Here is a 21,513-nt window from a genome sequence, read left to right on the forward strand (position 1 = left end):
GTCTTCTCTAAATATATAGTGTCTTAATCAGTATCAGCCTTTAAGCATAATTGTTCTGTCTAATAAATGCGGTTTCTTGGTTCTGTGATGAAATCTACTTTTTGTCTGGCTCGATACAAATTATTTCAGAGGAGTATTTTTCTCCTTAGTTTTTTTTCCCTAATTTTCCTGGCTTTGGGAACCAGCTGCATTAAAACACCTAGTATCTGTATATATATTGCAGATTGGATTTTTTTGCCTTTGCTTTTAAGAAATAGTTTGAAGCATGATTACTGGATTGGAAGCTAAAAGTTTTCTAAGCATCGGTGTGTACATCGTCTTTGTCTCATGTGATGGATTCCAAAATAATACTTTGATTGCAGTAGAAAACTATTAGAAAACTACTGTAGTTTAGTTTTTTAAATCTCATTTAATGGTGGTACTAGCTGCATGAGATCTTGGATGTCTCTCTCAAGTTGAAATCTCAGTATCTACCTTCCCTTCTTTCCTGTCCCACGTGTTGACAATGTAGTTCTTTCTACACCATGAGGAAGAGGTCATGGACCAACTTGTTACCCAGTTTTACTTGGTAGTCTGCAACAGATTCCTACCAGTGCCTCCTTTCTGGGCATAAGTACTATTATTCCAATTTACAGATGGGGAAACTCAGCCAATGAGACTAAATGGCTTGACCAAGGTCATGCAGGAAGCCTCTGATGAAGCAGGGAATTGAACGTGGGTCTCTGGCTACTCTCTAACAACTGATGGACCAACCTTCCTTTCAAAACTAGGTAAAATTTAAGACCGTTTTAAGGAATATTTTTGAACTTGGATTTTTTTGCCATCTTCTGCTTTTTATAATATCTAAAACCCTAAAATGTAAAGTTTTTATGTTTTTCATAGATGGCATCTACATTAGACCTTTGTGCAAATTCTAATGCAATAAGCTGCAGTATTTTTTCTATTATAAATCATGTTTAAAGCCTGCATGTCACATATTGGTCTTTTTTTATCACATCTGTCTTATCAACACTATGGTCTTCCTATTGTTGCTGCTTTTATAGTGGAACGGATGTTGGAAGACTTCAGGGGCGATTTGATTTGAACCAGACTGTAGTTCTCTATAGTGTATTAAGGTCTGAATGTGATGGTAGTAGCTAGACAAGAATGTGTCTTCTGGAAAAACCACTTCAGGCTGTCTCTATATCAAATAAAGCAGAGCAACAGCTCTGCTTTCTAGTGTCACTTTTTATTGGGACAGGCAAAAAAAAAAAAAGGTGGTGGTGGGGAGAATTACAGGTGTGCATGCACCCTCTGTTTTTTGTGTTGGAAAAAAAGCTGGTTTTGTAGATGTAAAAAAACCCAAACAAACCCCAAACCACCAAAAGATAAAACTCTTCATTGTTTGCAATTAGATATTGCTTAGGGAAAGTGTTTTTCCCCATAGGAGAACTTGGGAAATCCTGCAGGTACATTTTTTTTTGTCTAAGCAGCATTATTTTATGTGATACAGACATACCTGCACTAATTGCGTATCTAGTTGCTGTCATCAATACCACCATTTAAAAGCATTGGTATTAACAAAGCACCATTGCTGTTCTTATCAATGGCTTGTCTAAACTGACTACCAGCAGAGTTAGGAGGGTTAGCAGAAGATATTGTTGGTAGATGTGACCCTATGAATTGTAGGGCCATTGATACATTTGAGAGATAATTTATTCTGATGTAGCCAGTGCTTTAGCATACAGGTGTTTCCCTCTTGACTCAGAACTACACAATTTTCAAATTAAGCTGAGAAAAAACCCAGGAAATTCTCAGTTATAATGCAGCTGTTTTGCTTAAGGCTTCTGCGTTTTTCAACAAAGGTAGAATATTTCTGTTTACCACTTCAAATATCAAAAGGAAATACATTTATTAGTGCTCAAGTCTGTCTCATCTGTCCTTACTTTCCTTGCTTTAGGCATCTCTTTCAGGATTTCCTTAGTGTTTTTTCTCATAGAATCTAAGCATATTGGGCATCAGTTCATGAATATGCTATAGTTTATTTTCTGTAGTAATACAAAGTGGTATATGTACAAACACTCAGTGTGCTGTGCAAGTCAGCTTCTGCTTCTTGCACACTCAGTACACAAAGTGATTTCTATTGCAGATTCTGGAAACAGAAACTGAGAACATAGCTGTTTATATTGAGGCTTTCATCCTTTTTGTTGCTGTGTGATCTGTTGGAAACTATTGACAATATCATGTGTGTTGTTGCATGGATCTGGAACAACTGCCCTGCATATCTGTGTGTAGGAAAATACTCTGTTGGGTATTGACTTAGAGTTAGTAATACCTTTTTTAATGGTTATAAGTCAAAGTTTGGCAGGACTCCATTGCTTATGTTGATTATATGAAGACGGAAGAAAACTGAATATTGAACGTAAAGCATGTAAAACAAACTTGCCATGACTTATCTGTTTTGCAGGGCAGAGAGATGATCTTAACGTGATAATGTTGTCAGTCTTTTCTCTCCTTTTGACCCAGTTCATGAGTCTGGGGTTTTAGAAAGGAAAAATATAAGGTCTGTTTTCTGATGGAAAAGAAAGTGATGGAGTGGAATAGTTCAGTTGGAAGGGACCTACAATGATCATCTAGTCCAACTGCCTGACCACTTCAGGGCTGACCAAAAGTTAAAGCATGTTATTAAGGGCGCTGTCCAAATGCCTCTTAAACACTGACAGGCATGGGGCATCGACCACCTCAAGAAAGCCTGTTCCAGTGTTTGACCACCCTCTCGGTAAAGAAATGCTTCCTAATGTCCAGTCTGAACCTCCCCTGATGCACCTTTGAACCATTCCCATGCGTCACGTCCCTGGATCCCAGGGAGTAGAGATCAGCACCTCACTCTCCACGTCCCCTCCTCAGGAAGCTGTAGAGAGCGATGCGGTCGCCCCTCAGCCTCCTTTTCTCCAAACGAGACAAACCCAGAGTCCTCGGCCGCTCCTCAGAGGACATGCCTTCCAGCCCTGTCACCAGCTTGGTTGCCCTCCTCTGGACACATTCGAGGGCCTCCACATCCTTCTCAAATTGAGGGGCCCAGCACTGCACACAGTACTCGAGGTGAGGCCGCACCAACGCTGAATACAGCAGGACAGTCCCCTCTCTTGACCAGCTGGTCATGCTGTGTTTGATGTCCCCCCAGATGCAGTTTGTCCTCTTGGGTGCCAGGGCATGCTGCTGGCTCCTATGGAGCCTGCTGCCAACCAGCACCCCCAGACCCCTTTCTGCAGGGCTGCTCTCCAGCCGCTCCTCTCCCAGTTTGTACCTGGGTGGCATTACTCCGTCCCCGGTGCAGAATCTGGTATTTGTTCTTGTTACGTTTCATGCCCTTGATGATTGCCCAGTGCTCCAGTCTATCTAGATCCCTGTGCAAGGCCTCTTGTCCCTTGAGAGAGTCAGCAACACCTGCCAGTTTGGTGTCATCAGCAAACTTGCTAATGGTGCATTCATTTCCTGCATCCAGATCATTGGTAAAAATATGGAAGAGCACTGGCCCTAGGATTGAGCCCTGAGGAGCAGTGCTGGTGACTGGTCGCCAGCCAGATGTAGCCCCATTCACTACAACCCTTTGAGCCCTGCCATCCAGCCAGTTCTTCACCCAGCGTACCGTGAACCTGCTTATATCGCAGTTGGACTACTTGTCCAGAAGGATGCTGTGAGGGACAGTATCTAAAGTCTTACTAAAATCCAGAAAAACTACGTCCACTGCCTTTCCTTCATCCACCAGGTGGGTGGTCTTGTCACAGAAGGAGATTAAATTAGTTAAACACGACTTTCCCTTTGTGAACCCATGTTGGCTGTGCCTGATGATTGCATTGTCCTTTTAATGTCTTTCAACAGCACCCTGTGTGATTTTCATAATTTTTCCAGGTACTGAGGTTAGACTCACAGGTGTGTAGTTCCCTGGGTCTTCCCTCATGCCCTTGTAAACTGGAATAATGTTGCCTAGCTTCCCGTCAGTCAGTGGGGACCTCCCCAGACTACAAAGACCTTTGGTTAGATGATTGAGAGGGGTCCTGCTGTAATGTCTTCTAGGATGTTACAGATGGCATTGCTACTGCTTTGTATATGATGGGTACACAGTTATTTTTCAGAATACTTAGTGAGCCTCTGTCGTGGTTTAAGCCCAGCTAGCAACAAAGCACCATGAAGCTGTTCGCTCACTTCCCCCCCCCGCCCCAGCCCTGGTGGGATGAAGAGGAGAAAATATAAAGAAGGGCTCATGGGTCAAGACAAGGACAGGGAGGGATCACTCCTCACTTATGGTCACGGGCAAAAGACAGGCTCAACTTGGGGAAGAAACCAAATCAATTTAATTGACTACCAATCAAACCAAAACAAGGATATTGGGAAGTAAAACCAAACCTGAGAACAGCTTCCCCCCAGCCCTCGCTCCTTCCCACCTCAACTCCACTCCCGGTTCTCTCCACCTCCTCCCCCCCGGTGGCACAGGGGAACAGGGAATGAGGGTTGGGGTCAGCTCACCACACGTTGTCTCTGCTGCTCCTTCCTCCTCAGGGGGAGGACTCCTCACTCGTCCCCTGCTCCAGCATGGGGTCCCCCACAGGAGACAGTTCTCCATGAACTTCTCCAGCATGGCTGCTTTCCGCGGGCTGCAGTCCTTCAGTCACAGAATGCTCTGGTGTGGGCTTTCCTGTGGAGTCACAGCCATCTTGGGGGGGCATCCAACTGCTCCAGCATGGGCTCCTCCATGGGCTGCAGGTGGGCATCTGCTCCCCTGCTCACCTCCTTCTTCGCTGACCTCGGTATCTGCACAGGAGTTTCTCTCACATTTCAATCCCAGTACTCACTGCAGGTTCCCCCAGAGGTGCTGCCACCATTGCTGATGGGCTCGGCCTTGGCCAGCAGCGGGTCTGACTTGGAGCCGGGGAAGCTTCTAGCAGCTTCTCACAGGAGCCACCCCTGCAGCCCTCCCCTGCTACCAAAACCCCGGCACAGAAACCCAAAATAGCCTCTTAAACATGGAACATCCATCTTGAAGTTCATTGCAGGCTATTTATTGTAGTTTTTTTCTTTCTTTTTTTTTTTTTTTTTAATTGGGGAGTAATGTGTTAAATTTGCAGCTAAAAGTACAGCTGTTCCACTTGATCAGTTTACAATGATCATAGAAATGTGAGGTGTCTTACAGGCTAAGAATGGAAGAAATTTTCTTATAGTCTTACTTCATGTGTGTCATAAGGTAAATTGATTTGTTTAAGTCTTTTGTGAAGTAAGAAATTAAAAATAAACCTAACAGGTGTCCTTATTTATTTGGGACAGAGTGGTAAGCTGCAGTTTATTGCTTGTTTGAATTTGTCTACCTTTAATGATCCTTGCCAATTAGTTTAAGGGGACATGCTAGTGAGAGGTCCTGTCTGCGTAGTTACTTATAAAATCTCCTCTCCTTTTCATCAAATTCTTAAATATCTTGCAAAAAGACATATATTCCAAAGTCAGCATTATTCTGTTAGTTCTTTTTGACAACATTTTTTCATATAACCTTTATGATAAGAGAATCATAAGATGATGATTACCTCACTAATACTGTGCATATAAACAAATAATTCCTTTTTGTTATTCTTGCATGATAGTCCTCTCTATTTCATATGCTACTGTTATAAATTAATATGTATAATATGATTGAAATAACCAGGAAGCTGCTAAAGTCCTGTATACAGCCCCCATCAGTTAATATTTAAAATAGGGAAACAGTAACTAGACATGATTTAGGGTTTAGGAACTAACTACTAGACAATGGAGCTTTGTAAATAAGTAGGGTGTTTGTCAGAAGAGGTAATGGATTGTGGTCTGGCCAATAAACCTTGAAGAACCGCTTGGAACTGCCAAGATTAGGGAAGTAGTAGGTAAAAGGTAATTCCTACAGGGGTAGATCGTGACCACCAACTCATTGACCACCTACTCAAAAGAAGACAATGAAGGATGAAGACAGAGTCTGCGTGCTAATTTACATGAGGGGTGAAGAAGAAAGAACCAATCATTAAGGAAAATAACAATGAATATGTATTAGTTGGTTTTTTTTGAGGTAAGGGTGTGCTGTCTTGAGACAGGCACCCGTTCATGTGCATCAGTGAAATTAGATTGAAAATAACCTCTACTTCATGTGTTATTGGCTTGCACACTGGGTAAATGAACCCCAGCTGTGGGACAATACTACTGCCAAAGTAGCACAAATATAATATTAAGAAAGGTACAGGCCCACTGAAACCAAAAAGGTGTTCAGTCCAATTTCCACTATATTGCTGAAATTTGGTGAATTGAAGGAAGGATATCTTGAAAGATCCAGTTGTCTTTCTCTGCAGGGCAGCTTAAGCTTAAGCAGCAACGGAGTTCAAGAGTTCATCGGGAGAATTGCTTCATATTCGCTCCCTCTCCCCTTGGAGTTTGAGCTTTTGAGTCTGGGGGGAGGAGTGGGGAAGAGGAGTGTATGAGTGGTCTGTTAATACCCCTTTTAATAAGGATTACTGGTAAAGCAGAGAGCTGTCTGTCTCTGGTTAGTGCCCTGTTACCCGCAGTGATCTTGTAATTATTACAAAACTCTGTTTTGACTGTGTAGCTTAAGGTGTTTCTTAACTGATTAGGAATTTCTTGCTGTTCATCTGACATATTTGATTATATTTGTGTCATATGTAAGTTCTGTAAATGAAAGATTGGAATGTGACTGTGTCTTAACATTTAATAGCCCTAGTTGTTAGGACATGGAATGAGACTTGTAACCTGCGTTCCTGTCCTTAGCATTCTTGCCATGTAATTTCATATGGCTTTAGCATTTGTCCTTTGTGCTAGAAAAAAAGAGGATGATATCTCAGAATAGTGATTGAGAATGGTAGTGTGGTTTATATTGTCACGCTTGTAAATAAGGTAATGAAAAATCTGGTGAGTAGGTATTTCTGGATAATCCTATGCCATCCAAAATATTTGCATTTGGTTCAGGGAGTTTAATAATGTACAAGGTAACACAAAACTTCTGATTTGGAATTGATTTCACAAACACAAACTTTCCTGGCTAAAGGATTTAATTCTGTGAATGTCACTTAACCATACTGATGCAGGCTGTCTGTTGAAGTGCCAAGTAAGAGTGTCTAAATTCTCTAAAAAATCACAATGTGAACAAGGCTTGCATTGGGTCATCAGCTGTACTTTGGAATGAACAGTTTTCACATCTTTAATTTTGTATGGGGAAATGCAGCATTTGGAGCCAGTGATGTGTGTTTGGGGATAAATTGCTGTGAATTTGATTCCCGTTTCTTTTGTAATGTTTGATAGCTATATAGATGTGATGTTCTCAGTATTATCATTACAATACTTATCCTGATTTTTCTGACTAAAGCTGCTATCTCCTTATCCATAGGGACTGTAGGAATCTTTTTTTTTTCTTTTTTCTATTCAGTGTCTGAAAAGAGCTGAAATAGCTTCTATTTTTTTTTTTTTTTAATCAGATCTTTGTGGAATTTGATGGCTGTAACTGGAAGCAACATGCCTGGGTGAAAGTCCATGCTGAAGAAGTTATAGTGTTGTTGCTGGAAGGATCATTGGTTTGGGCACCTCGAAATGATCCAGTTATGCTTCAGGGGACTCGAGTCTCACTGGCACAGTGGCCTGCACTGGTGAGTATTCGGCCAAAAGCTCTCACACCCTCAGAGGTTTGCATCAACTCTACTGTGAAACACAGGGCTTGGATATTGTACAGGGCATCATTTTGCAGGTATCAAAAATTGCTTGGGGATGGATTTTTTTTTTAAATGGTAAATAGGAGAGCAGTTAACTGGGAATTATAGTGCTTTTGGAAAGGCATCTGAGAGGCAGTATGCTTCCAGTTCTGCCCCAGAAATTGAAAGCTGTTACCTCACAGAAATGAGATATTGTGGGTCTCTGAAGAAATGTGGTACATATCTGAAAAGATTGTTTATCCCTATTTTAGAACTTTGAGTATGTTAGGCTTTTCTGAATTGTGAGAATAAGCCTTTTAGTCTTACTATGTACTCTCTAGGGCTCTGTATTGTAAAGGTTGCTGCATAATTTTAGTAGGTGTTCCTGAAGGCACTTTGGGGAAGAAAATAGACTGTGGGCTGTGCCTGACTATAAACCATAAGTTGGCCACTCCTAATCTAAACTAAAAATTTTATTTCAGTGGTGTTGTCAGCATTAACTAACATGACATGCAAAATTTTCTCCTGTTTCTTGAAGTGGTTATCCCTATTGCTCTTTACGTGGCAGTTAAATGTCATGACACTTGAGACCAAAGCCAGTATGTTTTAGCTAGCATATCTGAGTATACCCATTTTGCAAACATCCTGATAAGTAGTATATAGTGAAGAGCATTCCTTGCATCCTTCTTTCTTCTCTTAGTGGGTTCTGAAAAGGAAAGATCATTATATGTGAGAATCCTACCCTTATCTTCATGCTGTTTAATTTTTATTATTTTGCTCTTTTCTTTTCTCCTCCCGCAGTTCTTGGACTGCTTGGGATCCTACTTTCTGCTTTTTAATACTACGTTTTGTGCATGGGCACGTTGAAATGTCTTTTCCATTCAAGGACCTTGTGCCTTGGTAGAATTTGAATGTAGTGTTTTAAATGGACACTTGGGCTCAAAGCAACAAGTTCAGCACTGCATCTTTCTCTGAGGGTTTCTTTATTGCATTTGTCTTAAGGCAGAAGAAAACAAGGCCTTTACAGCAGAGATTTTGTATATAGTGTTTTTTTCCATAGGCAGAGTCTTCCTTTCAGTGTACATCCAACTTGTCAATAGTACACCTGCTATGAACTTCAGTTTTGCACAAAGCGCTAGCAAAAAAGGCTCCCCTTTAATGATATGCCTATAAATTACTTACACCTGACTTCTGTACGGGAATAAAAATGCTCCTTTCAGGAGGCCGTACCCAAAATATGTAGGATAGTTTGAACTATTAACTAAAGCTTTTTTAATGTGAGCATCAGAAGATGCTTACCTGTGAAAAAACAAATACCACAAAAGGTGTTTTCAGTTCTGCTTTAAGTTCTAATGAAGAAGTGGAGCCAATTTTCTGTAGTTCCTTCTTGTAATATGCCACACTTGCAAGAATTATTGGCTTAGGCATAATGAGTGATAATTTGCATTAAAACTCAGGCACTGGATGGTGCAAGTTGAGAAATGAAGCTTTTAATTCTTTGTGATGCTTAAATAGCATGTGAAAACAACTATCATTGGCCTGTATGTGTGCTCAGTCATTTTTATAACCTTTGTTTTTTGTTGTTTATCACAGACCTTCACTCCTCTAGTAGATAAGCTGGGTTTAGGCTCTGTGGTCCCCGTGGAGTTTCTTCTGGACAGACATTTACGTTTCCTGTCTGATGCCAGTGGATTACGTTTGTTTCAGGTATTTGAACTGTGTTCAGTTAAAGTGCAAATTTAACTTCATGCTGTGCTTATCAGATTTTTTTTTTTTTTTTTTTTTTTTACTGTTCCACTTAGATATTCTTGTCTTCCTCCTTTAACTGCCCTGTCATGTATTTGTGTTTGTTTCCCTGCTTTTCCAGGTGCTTACCTAATCTCCATTTGCATTCAGAAAGTCCTAGTTCCTCTCTGTATTGGTCAGTTAGAGAGCTAGCTGTCAAGCATTGTGTAGCTAATAGTTGCAGTGGAAGTTTTGCAACAGCTTTTGCATAGCTAGTCCTTTTTTTTCCTCCTGGCATGTTCAGCAATGTTTTTATTAATTTTACTTTTTTTGGTTTATCAGTCTCAGAGAGAGCTGTCCCTTAAAAACTAATGATTCTATTACCTTGAAAGACTAGACTTTTATGTTAAAACTGTTTCTTGTTGGCAGATGGGAACAGAGAGTCAAAATCAGATTCTGCAGGAACAGCCTTCACTAAGAGAATCTGTCAACGCATTGATCAGTGACCAGAAGCTTCAGGAGATATTTAGCAGAGGTGAGACTATGTTTTTCTGTCTCAGAGCTACTTCGTTGTGGAACAGTTAGACTACGCTGAGATTTGTGAAGGAGAATAGTAATAGTATCTGTTACTGTTTGATTTGGAAGTTCAATTTTCTGTATTGTTTTGCATGTTCTTTACAAAGAAGCGTTGTTTTGTCACAGATACAGGTAAGCAGTTGCTGAGATAAGACCAGAAATACATACTGGGAATGATCACTGAAGATGTAGTTGAAGTAGGATTAACATAGGATTGATAACATCCATGTATTTACAACTTCCTTTATTTTAAGTTTTAGTTTCGTATTTTTAAAGTTTTGGTCCTGTTCTGTGGTTCTGTTCTATAATTCTGGAAATTTAGAAGTGAAGTTACTCTGTAGTTGTTGATCTTTTAAAAAAATTTCATTTGTTACGTCAAATTCAAATTTTGGCATTTTGATAATTAAAACATGAATTGTTTAAGTTGAAAATATGGTGTGGCTGTGGCTGCTCAGCAGAGAGTTAATACCTTAACTGTTGTCTGGATTGTGTGTTAGGGTTAAGCCTGATTGCAGCTTTTGTTGTCAGATTGGGGTCTTCTAGTTCGAGGGCTAAAACGATTTTCTATCCAGAGTTTGGGTTCATGGGCCAGGTGGCCACCCTAGAGGTAGGCTTACATTTGAAGGACGATGTAATTCTTAATGGGTATTTGGTGCCTTTTGGTTAAATAAAATGTTTGTTGATAAAAATGCTATAAGGACAATACTTCTTACGTGAGTAAGTAGCTTCAGAATTGTCCAGTTTAGAGCCTTCTTCTGAAGTGCCTAGTTCTGGGTTTATCAGATGCAGGCTGTTGGATCATGTGGATTTTGATGATCTAATATTAACAAAGTTTTTTTTGTCTGGACTTAGGGTAGGAGGAAAGCTCTGCATGCTGATGTGGAGAGTGAGGGCAGGGTCGGAGGAAACCTTTCTGTAGATGATCCATTACCCGTGTCAAAGAGCTAAGACTGGTTGGTTTAGAGACATTGGATATTTGTGCAATTATATTAAATTTTCCACAGTTACAAATATATGTTTCTATTCTGAAATGCATGCGGTTTATACTGGGATTTGATGCATCTGGACTGAGTCAGAATGCTATGGCTGTCCACTGGATTGATGCTTCATAATTACTGACCTGTAGGTGAGAAAGCAAAATAGTTTAGTTAGCAAGGACCCCCCTTCTGTCTAGCTTGATTTTGTCAAAGGAGTGAGTTTATTTTGATCTTTCACTTTTTTTTTTTTTTTTTACTTCTAAACTGTATTAATTTTGTCTTTACAGTAGCTTTGAGTTACGGCAATGAGGGCTTATTGACTTTTTACAATAGAATGTTTGGCTTATGCAGGATTTGCAGCAGAAGCCCTAGTGTTTTAATTTCTTTCCACCTGAAAGATGACACTTCAAGCCTTAATTATGTGCGCAGAACTCTTTTTTTATTGTATGACTCTTAACTCGTATGACACAAAGCTTGTCTGGGAAATGTACTCTAAGTCCTTCTTTTCCAGGTCCTTACAGTGTCCAAGGCCAAAGAGTCAAGGTTTACCAACCAGAGGATGAAAATAGCTGGCTCTCTGGTGTTGTGAGCCATCAAGACCCAATAACTCGTCTTATGGAAGTGTCTGTGACTGAGGTAAAAATATGAAGCACTGTTTTGGTGTTCCTAAAACAGCATTCCTCAATCTCTCGTGGAGAATCACAGCTTCACCAAAACTTGTGCTTTTGGTTCTTTACTTATTTTTTTAAAGCCAATAAGAATTATCCATGTTGCTATTTGCAGAATTTTTTTTTCCCTGTTATGATGACTTTCCACAATAAATGATGATACACAGCCCACTTCTATAAAAGAAGCTATAAGAATTTCTTTGGAAATGAGCGCTATGTGAAAAAATATTGGAAGCGGCTTTCTGGATGGGAGAGCATGCTGATGTACAGAAAGCTACCTTCTGGGTCTATTATGCTGTGGTCTTCCTATGCCTTCTCTCACCTTCTATCTGACAGGCTGTACAAGTGGTTTGAAACAAGTGTAGCATAGAAGATGAAGTCTTAGTCTAAACAAAGTTGTTGATATATTTTAGCTTAGGCTGTTTATTTTTCCCCTGTTCCTATCAGTAAACCTAGTAACTGGTATAAACAGCACAGAAAATCTGTGCACTGCTAGAGTTACCTGGTTTGTATTATATGCTTCTGTGCAGTCTGACAGGTAATTCAGTCTTAACAGCAGCCTGTTCCTAACGGCTTCCTTTTTCAGGAGCAACTAGGAACAGGTCTGTGGTGCTGTGTGTAAATTACTGTAGCAGCAGCACTTTTGTCACGTTTTCGGGTCCCATCCCGTGTCCCATGCCCCTCCGCCCCTGTGGTCTTTTCCATGTGCAGTAAAATACATGTGCAGAATGAATGCACTGAACGTGCCCAGTAAGTCCTATGTACACATGCAGCAATCCTGCACTCTGACTACTAGATCTATTGCTGGTGCGCAGAAAAAAGTATACTGTGTATGGTAAATAAGTATAGTACTTTGGAGAGACATTGAAATTGTGGAGTACATGCTTTCAGCAGATACATGCCGGGAAGCACCCAACTTACTGTGTATCTACTGTGAAATAAAAAGGTAACCTCTAAGCACAGTTACAGAGATAGGGTATTCATTGGTCCTTTTGGGGAGGCGCTGATGAGGGTAGTTAGCATCAATTGATGTGCTTCTTTCCAGTAGTCTTTTCTACATCTAGCAGAGTGAATGTGCAGAAGGCTAGAACTAAATCAAATTTAAGAAGAGCTGTGTTTAAGGCAATGAATGCCTCTAGAGATGCTCAGTAGAGCAAATATACAAGGAAAGAGTGGTAGGAATCAAATCTGAAAGTTTTTGAAATAGAGAGGGAGCAAAAGGATAGAAGGTAAACTAGTAGAAGTAAAAGGCTATAGTATTACTAAGGAAGTGGGACAGAAAGAAAAGGCAAATGGGAGAGGGGCCATAGAGTAACCCTGTGTTTAAGGTCTCTTATGTTGATACTATATAATCTGAATTAAAAACTAATCTCCTCTTTTCTTCCTCCTACCTCCTCGATATCAATCTGCATAAAAATTAGAGTGGTGAAATAAAGTCGGTGGATCCTCGACTAATTCATGTGGTGATGGATAACACTTCTCCAAGTGAGGTACTACAACAGTTCAGGTCTTGTATATACAGTGTGAAACTTCATATTTACATGCAAAATATCTAAAATATGGAGATGACTGAGAACTGATGCTGTGTTCACTGTGGGCTTTTGATAACGTAATTGGAAGAGGAAAATTTGCTTTACCACTTTGAGAGTTAGTCATAGGTTTCTTTAAACAATCTCTTTTCATTCAGGCCTGTTTTACTAAGTTCAGTGTGGATCTTGGGGGGGGGTGGTCAATAATCATGGTGGATATGCTCCATTTTAAGGGGTAGTGCTCTGTTAAAGAATGTCTGTGTGCTCACTGCCTTTTTCTAACGGGATCGCTTTGCGCTTCTTCACGGACCTTTTTAGGCATTTCTAAAAATTACCATCTGGCTTCTCTGAAGCAGGCTTGCATGCTTGTGGCATTGCATTGCTTCAGTTGAGAGGTTTCATGATAACATTTGAACCTGTTTTTTTACCCTAGGCTAAAGGGCAAGCTATCTCCTGTAGTTAAATGTTGTAGGCTTTGAGTAGCAGACAAAAAGTGTGCCCTTCAAAAGAACTGTGGGGATTAGACTTGTAGCAAAAAGGAGTGTGCAGATAGTTTTCATACGTTAGCAAGAACTATGTCAGAGTATGGCCATGTTGCATGTTTCCTAAAATCTGCCATGATGTGGTACGTGCTACAGCAAAGTAGCTCAGCTAAAAATCTTATTGTGAAGATCCTATTCTAGTACAAAAAATACAAGGCTGCACTTACGCTTGTGTTCTGTGTTCACATAGTATCTTTCCTTAGATGTCTCAGTTTGTGATTAAATGTTCCTAAGCTTAAGAACAGTGTAATGTATTCTGTTCTAACAGAAGAATGTTAACAGGTATCCTGATCTGTTTAGTGATTGCTGGTTTTGTCTATTATAGGGAGGGGGCCCAAAAGCAGCTAAATCATCTAAAGGGAAAAAGAAGAAAGAAAGTCTGGAGGGAAAGGATGGACGGAGGAGGAAAAATGCTTCAGATTCTGGGTGTGATCCTGCAACAAAGAAGCTAAAGGAGAGGGGCGAGGTGGATAGCAATGGTAGTGATGGAGGCGAGGCAAGCAGAGGTCCTTGGAAAGGAGGCTCCAATAGTGAAGCTGGACTGGATCCAAGGGCCAAACAGTTGCCTTCATTCGTTCCTCAGATTAATCGCAATATTCGCTTTGCCACTTACACCAAAGAGAATGGCCGAACACTAGTAGTCCAAGATGAGCCAGTTGGTGGTGACACACCATTGCCCTTCGCTCCATTTTCCTCTGTGGCTGGACAAGCATTACTAGTTGGATCTGGATGTAAAGAGGCAGGAAAATCACTGGAACAGGCTGGCCAAGGCACAGTGACTTCTGCAACTGCAGTTACTACAACTGCTTTGACGCCGACAACTGTGAGAATTTCTGATACCAGTTTGCCAGCTGTTACTGGACAGGAGAAACTGAAAACAGGCCGATCACAAGCCCAGGGAGAGGTGAGTAGCTCATGGTCTAGCATATTCAAGACATACATATTTGCAACAGATGTTCTGCAACATATTGCTGTTACAAAGTGTGTCCGTGGAATTGAGAAAACGTCTTCCCTGATGAATCCCTCCCTTCCAGAAGGAAACCTTTCTGTTATCTGATCTAAGAAAGAACTCAAAAGAAAATGAAGATATTTGGTGGAGGAGTTGTAAGAGACAACTTTTTAGCACTCTTGCCTTTATTCATCCTTAATCTCAGAAATGCAGCCTTAAAGTCACTTTAAGCACTGCACTTAATACGATTAATTTTGTTGTGTCATATGGAAGATAACCTACTTAATATCTCTTGCCTTTATATAAACAAATATGCATGAGAATGTGCACTGAGTTGAACACTTAAGTTACTTGGGGGGGGGGGGGGAAACCCCCACAAACATAAAAAAAAACCCAGAAAAACAATGAGGCTGCATTTAGAGGACCTTTTATAGATGCCCAACTTGTCAGTTACAGCTATGATATCTCCATAGTAGAAAAATGAGCCAGTTGCATCATATGCTATCTAGGGCTGAAAACAAAGAAATAATTAAAACATTTGAGATGGGTACCCGTAAAGGAAATTTTAGTAAAGAGCTCAGTCTGGAAGCAGCTTGAAGACCTTTTAGTTATGCCTTTGTTTTCAAGGGGAAAAGTGAAAAAGTAGAAGGGAAACCCTGTTAAAAAAAAAATAAAGGACTTTTTAAGTAATCAAATGAAGGCTTATAAAAACAAAACAAAACCAAAAGCCCACCTCAGTAAGTACAGCAAAAATTAAGAAACTCGTAGCCTACTGTATAAAAAAAAGTGAAGAAAATGGGAGACACATTAGAAAGTCCAAGGTGATTGCCAAGAGGTTAAATGGATTGCTTTCATCCCTGTCTTTTGTATTAGCTAATGAAATGGGGGGAAAGGTGAGATGTTTGCCTTGGGATAAGGATTCCTAGATGTTAATGTGTAAAGGAGAAATAGAATTTTAGAAGACAGGAGTCTTAAATTGTTATATTATAATCTCCTCTCTCTTCCACTCCATGACCCTGCCCTGCACACCCCTGCCTTCTGCCCCACCCCCCCAAAAAAAAAAAAAAAAGTTCAGAATTGGGAGCAACTACAAATTGTGTAGGTGAACAGTAGAAATTGTATCTATCATCAATGATATTAGGGAAGAACTTTAATTGTACTGAGAAATTTTGGTACCGCCTCTCCTTCCCTCCCTCTCCCCAACCCCAAATCACTTGTTTTAAATCATCATTAATAATCTGGATTCAGAATTTGCAGGCAGACCACTAGTCCATTTCAAACTATATTTTCCTTGAGGGAGGGAACCTGACATAAATCACTAAGAGTGTTGTAGATAGTTCACGTGTTGTTGCTTCAGACTGTCCATTTATCATAGTGTGATTTGGTCCCTGAGATTACTTAAAAAGCTTGGTTTGCATTCATTTTCATATACTTTTTAAAACTGTTAGAACTTGGTTTGTGAAAATTATTTTGGCTCTAAAAAGAAATACCTGAAATTCTAATATCTGGAAGAACTGTCATGGGGGACATTGATATGTTATTAAAGTTATTACAGCTGGAGGTTGACACTAATGTGTGACACTAATGACCAGTAGGATGTGTTGCATAGAAGCTGTGGTTGTATTTAACATGGCCTTGGAATAAAATTTTACTAATCATGAGTATTCCTCGTGAGACGATTTCTAAGTGGAACGTCAAAGAAAAGGAATAGAACTGATGAATTAGTCGTAGAATATAATCAGTTACAGTAGGACTGTGAGAATTGGAAAATCTGAATAAGTGTGAATTGAGAAGAGAGCAAGTGAATATTCCATATCACAGTTACGGGTCCAGTAGAAATCTGCAAGTCAGAAGACTTTCCAGTATTTGAAGATCATAAAAATTAAGCCCTTTGTGCTTAACATTTACTGAGTAATCCTCTGCAAGGCACCACATCACAGGCATCTATCTACCTGTCAGCAGATGTGGCTTGCTGTGACCAGGAACAGTTTGTTCACTAACTGCTAGAGGGCTTTCTTTGTTTAATTAACTTTGCAAACTAAGTTAATTATTTCAAGGGTGCTGGTTAAGTAGGAGAAGCTTATCAGGGTGATCTTGGGGGAGGGTGAAAGATGGGAGGTTACTGAAAAGCAGTTTCAATTAAGGTTCCCTTCTTGCTGACTTGAATTAAAACAATCAGCAGTTTAAATAACTTGTTTTTCTGTGAATCAGTTCACTTTGTCTTGTGTCTCACTTTTGTTCTAAAGCATGATAAGACATTAAGTGTTCATTTTCTCCATGTGTCTTTAGTATGTAATGGGCACCATTAGCTCATTAGTTTCAATAGCTTGTAGGTAGGAAAAATTAGTCTAGCAGAATCTTCAAAGAAATTTCTTCATCGTAAATAATTCTGCTGGAAGTTTCTAATAGTAGATTGCTAATTGTGCAATTAGATGAACCAAGGTATTGCTGAATCAAACAAGAACGCTTTAATAGGCTAATGCTTTTAATTTTGTTTCAGAGTTCCCGAAATTCACTTTTGGCTTCTTCTGGATTTGGAGTCTCTCTCCCAAGTGCTTCCCAGTCCTTGGTATTTGGGGGTGGAAGGAGCCAATCAAATGGAGTGGTGACTCCAGAAAGCAAGCCTTCTGGATTTTCTTTTGGCTGTAGTACCGGACAAGAGGCTCAGAAAGATTCTGATCTGTCCAAGAACTTGTTTTTTCAATGCATGTCCCAAAATCTACCTTCCAGTAACTACTTCACGGTCATTTCAGAGAGCTTGACTGAAGATGCCTCTAGTCGGGACTCATTCAAGCAGTGTACAGAGAGTGTGGGTACTGGGATCTGTAAAGGTAAAATTCTTTCAGCGGACACTAAACCAGGAGCCCAGTCTGGCAGTTCTGTGGAGCGGAAGCTGCCTGTGGAATCTATGCCTACCCTTACTCCAGCCTTTTCACGAAGTCTGTTGAATACTCGTCCCCCAGATAGTCATGAAAACCTATTTTTACAGCCCCCAAAGCTATCAAGAGAGGAACCCTCAAACCCTTTCCTGGCATTTGCTGAGAAAGCAGAACTTAGTCCTTTCAGTGGCTTTGCATCTTCATCTCAGACAGGGGTTTCTACTCCCTCTACACCTGTGGGTCATAAGGCCTCTTCTGGCTGGCCAGAATCACTCACCTCTACAGACTCTTCTCTAGCTAAGAAGAAAACCTTGTTTATAACAACTGACTCCTCAAAGATGATCTCCAGTGCTCCTGGTTCAACAGTTGCTGCTGGTGTTCAGAGCCCTTCCACTGTAGGGAATGGCCGTTCCAGCTCACCAACCAGCAACCTGACACAGCCTATTGAGATGCCCACACTTTCCTCCAGCCCAACAGAAGAAAAACCAGCTGTTGGGCCTGGACAGCAGGACAATCCTCTTCTGAAAACTTTTTCTAATGTGTTTGGCAGACATCCGCCTGGCTTTTTCTCTTCACAGGCGGAGTTTCCACAGGAGAACAAAGCCCCTTTTGAAGCTGTGAAAAGGTTCTCTCTAGATGAGCGGAGCTTGACTTCCAAACAAGACTCAGACTCCAGTACCAATAGTGACCTGTCAGATTTGAGTGACTCTGAAGACCAGTTGCAGGCCAAGGCTTGTATGAAGGGAATTCCAGACCACTTGATGGCAAAGCTAGGCCCCAATGCAGAGCGCAATGCTGAATTGCTGCTGGGGAAAGGAAAAGGGAAGCAAGCCCCAAAGGGCCGGCCTCGCACAGCTCCCCTAAAAGGTGATGACTTGAATGCACGTTGTCTTGGAAGCACAAGGAGGTGGGATACTGGGATAGCTCCTTTGTGATGAACTATGTGAACTAACCACAGGTGTAAACCTCATTTATGCTCAGTAGGCAGCACACAGGATATTTACAAGGCTCAACCTTAATGCTTCTTGTATGTGAATTAAGATGTTCACTTTGAGAAACGTTTAAGCATATATTTGTCAGGACAAAAGTGTGATATGCTGTAGACTTGAACAGTCTTACTGGTTTTGCATGGGTATGAGCATACAGATCTCTGAAAATATGTTTTGCTGTTGCTGTTAGCTAATGGATTTTCACTTCTACTTTGCCTCACCCAGTTGGCCAGTCTGTGCTGAAAGATATGAGTAAGGTGAGGAAGTTGAAGCAGTCAGGTGAGCCTTTTCTCCAGGATGGCTCTTGCATCAATGTAGCTCCACATCTGCACAAGTGCCGGGAGTGCCGTCTGGAGCGGTACCGCAAATTTAAGGAGCAAGAGCAGGATGACTCAACTGTGGCATGTCGCTTCTTCCATTTCCGAAGGTGCTCAAATTCTTCCTTCCTTCATATGTAGTCTATGTGCAGAGGTTGGACCATGTCCAAGCAAAAAGTAATTATGTTTTACTTATTTAATGTGCTTGGGTACAATAATGAAGATTTTGAGTGTCTTCTTGCATTTCCCTGCATCACCTGACTGGAATTCCCTCACTGGGGCAGGAAGAGCTGCTGTTGGAAGATACAGCTATATGATACTAAGTGAGCCTCCAGGTCCCGCCTCAGGAGATTGAATTTGCTTTATTGGGTAGAATTTTACTGCTGTTCTCTTTCTCGTTCATAAGGAGTTCAGAACAGAGAAAAAATTTTAATTTGGTCAACAAGTAACTAAACAATGCCAGCATGAGGCTAATGTTTGACTAGGTTTTGTTGAGTACAGAACTGATTTTTAGGAGTAGAACACTGCCTGTGTTTTCTCTCTGTTGCATACACATCTTACTATTCCTTGACCTGTCGTACTTCTCTTTATCTTCCTTAACTGCCTGTTCTAGCAAGTGCTGTGCATCTTTTTCCAAAAAGACGTTTGTTTACTTTCTGGCATATAAAGGATGAAGTGAATTTTTAGTATGTGCCACCCATCCAGTAAGGATTATAGCTGCTTCTCTTCCTGAACTTGTTAAAAATTAATTTAGCTTTGAGGTTAAGGACAAGATTGTTTTTGCTTGAAAATGAAGTTACCTTTAATATCGGCAGGAGATGTTCAGGGTTCTGTAACTTACGTTGTTACTCCTTTTACCACATGAAGACTAGGAGGGTCAACAGCTACTGATAAAACAGTAGTGACTCATCTCTGTGGAGAGCAGTGGCAAGAATAGTAGGTACGATAAGGATTTTTGTATGTCTTGAAATGTGAACTGTTAGAACAGTTGCCAAGTGCTAGCGGCCCTAGCCAGAACTGAAATATTGGTTTCCCAAAAGTTCGGAAATAACTTCCTCCTGAATTAAAGTAGAGAATGAGAAACGTGCAGAATTTTTACAAGCAGCATCATGCAGCAGCCCAAATTTTGTCACCTCTTTCTATTAATAGTATAGAGAAATATGACTTACCAAGCTGTAGCAATTTCCTGTATGTGGAATTTCCCACCAATGCTTGTGGGACCTGGGGAATCATTCCAGTGGGTTTTGCGGCCATTGCCTTTGTGTACCTTATTCTCTGTGTTACCTGGATTTGCATAATAGTTGTACTGGCTGTAGAATATGGCACTCCAGCTCAAGCCTATTTTCCCCTTTCTGGGTTTATATTCTGACATAGTGTATGGTATTATAAGTTAAAGGTGGTTGAGCAGCTTCTCAATTACTCCTTCCTGTTTTCGGCAGGCTGATATTTACCCGGAAAGGTATTCTACGAGTAGAGGGTTTCTTGAACCCACAACAGAGTGACCCTGATGCCATGAGCCTATGGATTCCTTCCTCCTCCCCTGCAGAGGGGATCGATCTGGAAACTTCCAAATATATCCTTGCCAATGTGGGGGACCAGTTCTGCCAGCTTGTTATGTCAGAGAAGGAGGCAATGATGATGGTGGAGCCACATCGTAAGCTGGGCTTTTGACGTGTTTTTTGTCCATCTTCTCTGTGTAATGTGTGTACAATGCAGTGGAATAGAGTTAAAAGTGTAATATAATTTCTTGTTAAAATGCTTCTCCTTTTCTTCCAAAGAGAAGGCTATATTCACTTCTTTGGGGTGTGTGTAATTGTGGGACCAGCATTTGGGATTTTTCTTTTGGATCAGTGCAACATTACTACCAAGGAAGCTAATGATAACTTTCCCAGACATCGTTAAATTATTTTTCAATAAATATATACAGAAATCAGCTGACTTGTGCTCCTAAGAAAATAGAAATAAGTCTGGAACACTTATCACGCTTACCAGCTATGCTTTAATGAGCAGCTTTTCTTACATGTTCCTATCCTGTTACACTCTAGGGGCATCACGTAAAAGCTCAGGGTTTTCTAGGGAGGGAGTAGTACCTGCGTTCAGCCTGCAAGGACTCAGCTGAGCAACTAGTTGCCAGCATTGCCCCTAGAAGGGGAGTGCGTCTAGAAAAAATTATCTAAAGGTATCCAGTTCAGCCTATCACATGGATAGCTCTGACTATCTGATTTTTTTCCCTTTAGCTTCTGGAATGTACAAGGGCAGCCATTTGGAGAAGACTTCCCCTTCCTCAGCCAATGTGTTGGTTTAGAATCTGAAGAGTTGACAGGCCTCCAATTAGTAAAACTAAATATGTGTTCTTTATAGTTTTATAAGTTCATGTTATTTGTTCATAAAACTCACAGAAATTTTGTAATTTTGCTGTAAGTTCTAGAAGTGATCCTTGAAATTCAGGTACTATAGAACTTGTAAGGTGCTCCATTTCCTTGTAGAGTATGCATTTTGGGACTTGACCTTACCCACTCTTAGAAATGGGGATTTTAATAGTGTCACAAGACTAGCAACTCAAAGAATGTGTCTATGGATGTAAACAGTATGTGATTCCATGCTCTGCCCTCAAGTCATGTTTCCGTGAATTGTTTCTTTATCAGTGTTACTGTGATACTCTGCAATTAGGTGG

At 40.6% G+C, this 21,513-nt stretch overlaps 1 protein-coding gene across 5 annotated transcripts in view; it reads left to right on the forward strand.

Annotated features, from left to right (window-relative positions):
- Positions 1-21,513, forward strand: part of KDM3B (lysine demethylase 3B) — a 71,486-nt gene that overhangs the window by 16,138 nt on the left and 33,835 nt on the right. For 2 of the 5 annotated variants that reach the window (XR_005931158.1, XM_029998313.2), the window contains exons 2-10: positions 7,479-7,646; positions 9,282-9,395; positions 9,843-9,948; positions 11,478-11,602; positions 13,056-13,124; positions 14,031-14,609; positions 17,155-18,400; positions 18,748-18,949; positions 20,279-20,493. Coding sequence is in view for 4 of the 5 variants with exons in the window: in XM_029998313.2 (XP_029854173.1) it covers positions 7,479-7,646; positions 9,282-9,395; positions 9,843-9,948; positions 11,478-11,602; positions 13,056-13,124; positions 14,031-14,609; positions 17,155-18,400; positions 18,748-18,949; positions 20,279-20,493 (2,824 nt within the window). In the remaining variant the exon portion in view is untranslated. Of the gene's footprint in view, positions 1-635; positions 771-7,478; positions 7,647-9,281; positions 9,396-9,842; positions 9,949-10,841; positions 10,943-11,030; positions 11,116-11,477; positions 11,603-13,055; positions 13,125-14,030; positions 14,610-17,154; positions 18,401-18,747; positions 18,950-20,278; positions 20,494-21,513 lie in introns of those variants that run through there. The other 3 variants (XM_041119401.1, XM_041119402.1, XM_029998315.2) reach the window with 3 other exon arrangements.

This window comes from Aquila chrysaetos, chromosome 22 (assembly GCF_900496995.4).
Source record: "Aquila chrysaetos chrysaetos chromosome 22, bAquChr1.4, whole genome shotgun sequence".
NCBI classification, from domain to species: domain Eukaryota; kingdom Metazoa; phylum Chordata; class Aves; order Accipitriformes; family Accipitridae; genus Aquila; species Aquila chrysaetos.